Consider the following 8,741-nt stretch of genomic DNA (forward strand, 5'->3'; position numbering starts at 1 on the left):
AAAAAAAAAAAAAAAAGAGCCAGTTGTGTATTTTACTTGCCTCAGGAAGCTTTCAGCTAAACACTGAGCATGTTGTAGTAGTTGCAAATACTTGTTTAAAAAGGCAGGGGGGAAAATATAAATAAATAAATTTTTAAAAAGGCAGGGGAGGCCGGTGATTTAGCTCAGTGGTTCCACTACCTGCCTTGCAAGTACAAGGACCCAAGTTCAATCCCTGGTACCAAAAAAAAATGGGTAGGGGAGCCAGGTATGGTGGGTAATTCCTGTAATCCCAGTACTTGAGAGGCGAAGGCAGGAGGATTGCTGTTAGAAGCCAGCCTGAGCTACACATATTGAGACCCTGTTTCAAAACAAACAAAAGGCAGGGGGATTTAGTGAAAATGGCATAGAATTAAGTGAGATTTAAGAGCTCTGGGATCTGGTCTCCAACATGCAGCTCGGTTCTTTACTGTGTCACTTTGGAGAGGCCAGTTTTAACTTTTCAAGGTCCTACTTTTCAGATCTACAAAAAAAGATGGTTAAAGGCATCGCTGGTCATGAGAGACACAAAACAATGCTGAGGGCTGGGGTTTAGCTTAGTGGCACTCACCTTCCTTACAAGGGCAGGGTCCTAAATTAAATCCCCAATGCCAAAAAACAATGTTGAAGCCAGGTGTGGTGGTGCATGCCTGTAATCCTAGCACTCAGGAGGCTGAGGCAGGAGGATTGCTGTGAGTTCAATACCAGCCTGGGCTACATAGTGAGTTTTAGGTCAGTCTCAACTGCATAGTGAGAACCTGTCTCAAAAAACCAAGCCAAAATTGTTGAGATTCCATCTCCAGAAAGAAGAACTGTTATAACAAATGTTGGAGGGGCTGTGCAGAAAGAGGAATCCTTCACTGCTGGTGGAAGTGTAGACTGGTGCGACCTCTGTGGAAATCAGTGTGGAGATTGCTCAAAAAACTAAATCTGGAGGTTCCATTCGACCCAGCTATTCTTCTTGGTGTCTTCCTGAAAAAATTAAAAGCAGCATACCACAGCGATATGTGCACACCCATGTTTTAGATGTCTGTGATAGCTAAATAGCTTTTTAATAGCTAAATCTTGGAAACAGCTCAGATGTCCATCAACTGATGAATGGATAAAGATGTTTTCTATGCAGTGGAGTACTATTTTGCCATAAAGGATAAGCTTGAGACATTTCTAGCTAAATGGATTGAGACCTTACTCTTTAAGTGAAATAAATGAGACATGCATGTTTAAAAATAATGCTCCATTGTTTCTCAGGTATGAGAAACTGAAAGTGGAAATAAGGACCAAAATAAATAATAGATATTGGGAAGTAGGAGGAAAATGTTCAAATGAGAAATGGAATGGGGGAGGGACAAGAAAAAAATAATAGAAGGAAAAAATGGAAACAGCTTTTGTAAATAAGGCAAGGAAGATGGGTTGAAGGAGGTTAGAATGGGAAAAAAAGAAGCAAGATATATCATACGGGCACAAATTCCCTATGATGAGTGTTATTAATTATATATATATATTAATATTAATAATATATATATAATAATTATATATATATATATAAAATGTACCATTAAAAGATTTTGCTTCCAAAAAAAGTGTTGTGCTGGGGATTTGGCTCAGTGCTTCCAGCATCTGCCTCACAAGAGCAAGGTCGAGTTCAATCCCCAGCACCAAAAAGAAAAAGTGTTGAAGGGGCCTGGTGGTAGAGCACTTGCCTAGCATGCACAAGGTCCTGGGCTCAGTCTTTGGCACCACCAAAAAGGCTGGAAAACAGGCATTGTGGTGTGTACCTGTTACCCCAGCACTCAGAAGGCTTAGGCAGGAGGCCACCCTGAAGTACATTGTAGGACCTTGTCTAAGAAAAACAAGAAGTTGAGTTTGATTAATTTTATTTGGTTAATTCTAAGGATTTTATATATTTGTCCAGAAAATACAGGATGTTACAGAATAAGAGAAGATTATTGGTCAGGAACTGAGAGCCAAATGTTAGCATCTGACATTGTGCTGGTGGGGGTAGGATGAGGATCAAGAAAGCATGGTATCACCTGTGCTTCTAGTATGTGGAACACACCTGACAAGGTGTGCATTTTTGCCCTAAGGGAACATGAGATGTTTATCAGACCCCATTCCCACGTATGTGGGGAAGCACCACCAGTGTGACAAAGTATGGCTAACAGTGCATTGTCATTTTTGGTTTAAGTTCTGTCTTGAACATTTATATTTTAAAAGGGTAAAACCTTTTTTTTTGTTGTCGTTTTATTTTTAAGACGGGGTCTTGCTATGTAGTTCAGGCTGGCCTTGAACTCACTATTTAGTTCAGGCTGGCATGGAACTAACTGGCAGTCATCCTCCTGCCTCAGCCTCCTGAGTGCTGGGATTACAGGTATGCCTGACCCGTGCTAAGTTAGTAAAGAGTAGTAGAAGAAAACATCTCAAGGAGTTTGTGAGAATGATGGGAAAAAATGCCCGATGTTCCATTATTTAACACACAAAAAAGCTAAAGTTAGCTGTTGTGGCTCTCCTCATGATAGCCCACCCTGTGTCCTCCTGAGTGTACTTTTATCTTGCTTTTCCTCTTCAACTCAGCCCAATCTCTCTCTGTAGAACTAGTTTTTCTCCCTCTTCACTTTTACTTTTTCAAATTTTTTTTTCTTTTTATTGAGTTTATTGGTACAATCTACGTATACAATACAATTACATTCATCATTGGGATTCTGTGCCTTTACATAATAGGTCTTGATTCTCATTTTTTCCCCTTGTCCCTGCCCTCCCTCCACCCCCTCCTCCCCTCCCCATTTACAAACACTTTATTTCCATTTTTTCAGTTTCTCATATTTTTTTCCTCTCCCTTATTACCTTTCCCCCACCCTTCCCACTTTCCCTACACCTTTAGCCCTTTACTTCCTATTTCACATTATTAATTATCTCATTAGGATCCTGTGTACTATTATAGTTTTTCACACCAAAGAAACTATTCGGTATTTCAGTTAAAGAAATCTCTGTATGAACATTAAAAATAGGGAATCCTAAAATAAAACTAAAAAGGAAAGTAAAAGAGAAAAGGCAATGATGTAACATTAAAATAATCCTTAATTCTGGAGATGAAAATGGTCCCTGAACATATTTAAATTGCTTCTCGCTCTTATAGTCTTATCTTATTCTTTTTTTCATTATTTAGAGAATACTTTATTAGTTTCTGTAATCAAACCCACGTAGATATGACCTTACATATTTAGTACGATGTGTTACCCCTGTATACATGGAAAAAAAATAAAAAATAAAAATAAAAATAAATTAACATTTCTAGACCAATATGCTTGTCCATTTCTGTACAATGCCAACTCAACACAGTAAATTGGGATGACTATTTCCAAAGTTGGCAGCACCGTTAAAGTTTCCCAAACTTCAATTTATATATACATATGTGTATATAAAGACTAATAATACTATGTTATGCATCGATAGCAGCAACAGCTTTTCCAGGGTCTGCAGTCATCTGAACAAAATTATAGACATTCAGCACATTCCATTTAAAAAACAAAACAAAACAAAACAAAAGAATAATATCCAGACACCAGCAAAGTTCTGTTGCTGTTGTGGTACCTGGCACCATTTTTTCTATTAGCCTCTTAATCATCATCTGGAAAGAGAACATTCTAGAGTAATATCATTAAATGTAGCTCTGATAAAGCATGGTCCCTACTATGTATCATAAAGCAGGTACTAGATATTTTACATTCATAGAGGTATGATACAGTACCGTCCTACATCAATAGTACTAGATTCAGTTTTGGTTTGAAATTTACTTTGTCTGCAAATAAGATTGCTACCCCTGTTTTTTTCTGGGCTCCTGTCACATGGAGAATTGTTTTCTATCTTTTCACTTTCAGTCTATGGGCTTCTTTTTGCACTAGGTGTGTTTCTTGTATACAACATATTGTTGGATTTTGCTTCTTATTCCATTTTGCCAGTCTATTTCTCTTGATTGGTGAGTTGAGGCCATTGACATTGCTGGTTATAACTGATATGTACTGACTTATTATTGACATATTATTGGCCTTTTGTTGACTCTTTTTATTTTTTCAACTTCTCCTTTTTATTTCTTGCCTTGCCTATTTGATTTGCTCTGTTGGGCCTCATGGTGTTGTTGCCTTCATTGTCTTTTTCTAGGATCTTGTTTAGAATTCCTTGTAGTGCTGGTTTGGTATTCATATAGTTTCTCAGGTGTTCTTTGTCATGGAAGTGTCTTATTTCCCCCTCCATTTTGAAAGAGAGTTTTGCTGGATACATCAGTCTAGGTTGGAGATTGTTCTCTTTTAGTACTTGAAATATCTCATTACAGGCTCTCCTTGCCCCAAGCGTTTGTGTTGAAAAGTCTGCTGTGATTCTGATGGGCTTTCCTTTGTATGTGATTTGTTTCTTTTCTCTTACTGCTTGTAGTATTTTGTTCTTCTGTTGGGTTTCTGGGATCTTCATTATTATATGTCTAGGTGTAGATTTTTTTTTATTGTAGCTAGTTGGGGTCCTATATGCCTCAGTTATCTGAATGTCAAATTCTTCCCCTCTGTTTGGGAAGTTTTCTGTCATTAATTCTGCGAACAGCTTTAAGTCATTTGTATTTTCTCCTGCTACTTCATGGATTCCTATCAGTCTTATGTTATTCTTCTTTGCATCATCTAGGAGTTGTTGGATCGATTTCTCATGATCTCTTACTGTTTTTAAGAGACTCCTCTTTTCATGGTCACTGACTGCAATCTTATCTTCCATATCTGAGAGCCTATATTCACATTGTTTTATTCTGTTGCGTACACTTTCAATAGAGTGTTTAATCTCCTGGATATCTGTTTGAATCTGTTTTATGGGTTCCAGTTCTTTCCTATATTGGGCATTTATTTTTTCCATTTCTTTCTTATGCTGGGCCTTCTTGGCTTCTATCATGGTCCTGAGCTCATCTATTTTTTTTGTCAGTTTCTGCTCTAGAGTCTCGAATCATGACTTCCATTTTCCATTTTGCAGTTTTGAATTTTTCCAGAGCCTGATTGATCTGTTTTGTTACTTCCTGTGCTTTGAGTTCAGGGTGTCCTGGTGGTTCACTATCGGCCTTTTCATCCTCATTTGCCCTACTGTTTGCTATTGGTAAACTGGAAGTCTGTCCTTGTGTCTTGCTTAAGTGTTTTCCCATTTTAATTTTTGTTGTCGGACTGTCCTTGGTTTAATCTCTGGATTATCACCCAAATCTTCCTGATATAGTTGCGCCCTAGCTTCTGTGTCTCTAACGACCCACAGACATTCTCATCTTCATAACATCAGAGAAAACAGCTCATCAAATCAACGGCAATGCTTTACCCCAACTGATACAATCAGCAACACATTAAGATCAAGCACAACTTTGACACTGACCACCGGTGATAGTCACTAGTCTATCACCCTTAAATCATTTGAATTAAATTGAAATCCAGAACATGTCTGCAGTGAACAAAATTTCAATATAGTGTATTTACCATTTAATGGCTCAGAGTGAGGATGCAAGACCCCTGATCTCAGTTAGCTGATGGCTGAACCCCCTGATGCTGACTGACCTCGGGCTGCAAGGCCCAGATTGAGTTCCCCAACCTTCTGAATGGTTGAACTCCGCAACCTTCTATTACAGGTTTCGCACGCCCTTTCTTTTTCTGAGTTGGGAACTCAGAAAAATACCCTTGATAACCACCTCTGTCTTTGCAGAGTGGGTCCAAAGACTGGCACAGTCAGGAGGTCTGAGAGTGCGGCGGGGGGGCTTGTGGGGGTTCAGGGGCGACGACGTGGCTACCTTGCCGGCGCTTGAGTGATGGCTGCTGGGTCGGGAGCAGGCGTGGCTCTCCTTCCCGAGGTGGATCGGGCCCAGGCTTCCTCCCGGCGCTTGAGCGATGGCGGCTGGGTTGGGAGCAGGCATGGTTCCCCTTCCCCACTTTTTCAAATATTTTTAAAAAGCTAAAGTTTCAGGTTTTTGCAACACTAGGGATTGAACATGCATCCTGGGCCACACATTCTGAGCAAATGTTCTCCCATTGAACTGTTTCCCCAGCCTATTTAAAAAAAACTTTTTTTTTTGAGGGCCAGGCTGGCATTAAAATTGTGATCCTGTGCCTTAGCCTCCCAAGGAGCTGGGATTACAAGTGGGAGACCTCAGACATTTAAGAATTTGAATTGAGAGCCAGGTGTGATGACTTGTAATGTAGGCACTTGGGAGGCTGAGGCAGTAAGGGTGCTGCGAGTTTGAGGCCAAGCTTCGTAGTGAGTAGGCTAGCCTGGACTACACAGCAAGTTCCTGTCTCAAAAATCAAAAATGTAGGCCGAGGATTTAGCTCAGTGGTTCCACCGCCTGCCTTGCAAGTTCAAGGTCCCGAGTTCAATCCCTAGTATCAAAAGAACAAAAAAATTTGATTAGAAATAAAGATAATAAACATTCAGTTTGTAATAACTGAAGTTTTTATTGAATTTTCTTTTCTTCTTTTTTCCAGTTGTCCAGAAAGAAAGAAAAGACTGACTGAAGCAGAGCTCTGTCCTAGCCCTGATGACTGGATTCTTTGTACACATCCGGACGTAGAGAGTCGCAGAGTAAACCCATGCAGTGGTGGGCTTCCTGTACCTGGCATGTTAGATGCCATTTGTGAAGAGATGGATCAGACAACTGGAGAACCACAGTGTGAGGTTGCCCGAAGGAGGCTACAGGAGATTGAGGACAGGTAGTGGACAGCACATATATCTGGCTTGCTTCTTACTGTTCCTCTTTAAAGTGAATTCTCATAGAGCTATATTAAATATTTTCACTTAGTATCTATGAATAATTAATTTTGGTTTGTGAGATCTGTTATTTATTTTTTCAAATTTGACTCCATTGTTTGACTTGGCTTGGCTTGGCTTGGCTTGGTTTGTTTTTGGTACTGGAGGTTGAACCTAAGGCTTTTAAACTGAGCTATATCCCCATCCCATTTTATTTTATTTTATTTTATTGGTAATGGGGATCGAACTCGGGTCCTTGTGCTTCCAAGGGAGGTGGTGGAATCACTGAGCTAAATCCCCGGACCTGCCCTTTTAATTTTGGGACAGGGCCTCACTAAGTTGCCCAGTTAGACTGTCAGTCCTTTGTCAGCTTCCCAGAGTGGTGGGATTTTAGGCATGTACCACCACACTCAGCCTTAAAACTTTTTTTTTTTTTTTTTTAAACAGTCTTGCTTTGTAGCTCAGGCTGTCCTTGAACTTGTAGCAGTCCTCTTGCCTCAGCTTCCTGAGCGCTGGGATTACAGGCGTGCACAACCACACTCAGTACAAAGACTTGTTTGTTAAATGAAATGTTGAGCACTTCTTCTGTGAATACTTTTTTTCACTCAGGGAAAAAGAGTGGCCTTGTTTGATGATTGTTTTTCCATTGAGGTTTGGCTTCATTTGTTCTTTTGCTATTAAGCACCTGTTACTTTTATCCTTTTTTACTTTCATAGTTTTATCCATTAACTAGAAGAATAAATGATAGTTTGACCACATAATCTGTTTTTTCTTCACATCTGCTGCCTTTAGGATAATTGATGAAGATGAAGAAGTTGAAGCTGAAAGACATGTTAACCATCTTCCCAGCCTTGTCCTTTCTGACACCATGAAAACAGGTTTGAAGCAAGAATTTGATGAAGTCTTTACAAAGAAGATGATTGAGTCTATGTAAGTTTTGTTACCTTGTTTCCATTTAATTGTCTTGAAAGGAAACCCCAGTATGTGTGACCACCAACCATCCTGTCTGGGTCAGTTCTTCATCTCTTTATCACCAGGCAAGTGAAATCTCAGTAGATTTTTTTGTATTAAGCCCAGGTTGGAGGCAGGCTTTTTCTTTTTCTTTATTTTTTGAGACAGGGTCTCACTATGTAGTTCAGACTGCTCTGGAATTTAACTGTATAGCCCAGGCTGGTCTTGAACTCACAGTGCTCCTTCTGCCTCAGCCTCCTAAGTACTGGGATTAAAGGCGTGCGCTATCACGCCCGGCAAGGAGACAGGCTTTTTTCTTAGTTCATGGAAGGGGAGCAGAATGCTGTGTAACCAGGGATTTTTAGTAGGCAAGAGTGGCAGCCTTGCCTACTTATTCTGTTGTTCTTTTGAGGTTCTAAAATGCAGTCCAGTTTAATATTTGGGAAAAAGAGGACTGGCAAGTGGACCCTCTTGTTAAACTATAGGAACCACATTTTTTTCATTTTCTGAGATGTAGTTCAAATTGGCCTTGAACTCACAGCACTCCTCTTGCCTCAGCCTCCTAAATTCTGGGATTATAGGTGTGCACCACCACACCCAACAAGAACCACATTTTGAAACCTCTAGTTTATCTGTCTTTCCATTATCCACAAACACCTCTAAGACCTAGGAAACAGCCAGGTGTGGTGGTGCATGCCTGTAATCCCAGTACTTGGAGACTGAAGCAGGAGGATCACTATATAGTGATACTCTATCTTCAAAAAAAAAGAGCTAGGAAATGAAGAAAACAAATGTCCCAGGCCAAGAATATAGCTCAGTGGTGCTGTGCCTGCCTGGCAAATGCAGGGTCCTAGGTTCAATTCCCAGTACTAAAAAACAAGAAAACAAATGTCCCAACAATCAAAATAGTTATAATGAAAGCCAAAGACCAAAGTTTATATTCTCAGCTCATAGCATAATATCTCAAGGGCTTTAGCAGAGCTTTTTTTTTTTTTTTTTTTTTTTTTTTTTTTTTTTATATGATT

General features: G+C 39.7%; 1 protein-coding gene across 1 annotated transcript in view; it reads left to right on the forward strand.

Annotated features, from left to right (window-relative positions):
• Positions 1 to 8,741, forward strand: part of Ccdc117 (coiled-coil domain containing 117) — a 24,585-nt gene that overhangs the window by 10,883 nt on the left and 4,961 nt on the right. The window contains exons 2-3 of the mRNA XM_010603716.3: positions 6,504 to 6,728; positions 7,558 to 7,695. Of these exons, the coding sequence (XP_010602018.1) occupies positions 6,504 to 6,728; positions 7,558 to 7,695 (363 nt within the window). The remainder of the gene's footprint in view (positions 1 to 6,503; positions 6,729 to 7,557; positions 7,696 to 8,741) is intronic.

The sequence above is a fragment of the Fukomys damarensis genome, unplaced genomic scaffold, assembly GCF_012274545.1.
Source record: "Fukomys damarensis isolate Sample0158 unplaced genomic scaffold, DMR_v1.0_HiC HiC_scaffold_12, whole genome shotgun sequence".
Classification (NCBI taxonomy): Eukaryota; Metazoa; Chordata; class Mammalia; order Rodentia; family Bathyergidae; genus Fukomys; species Fukomys damarensis.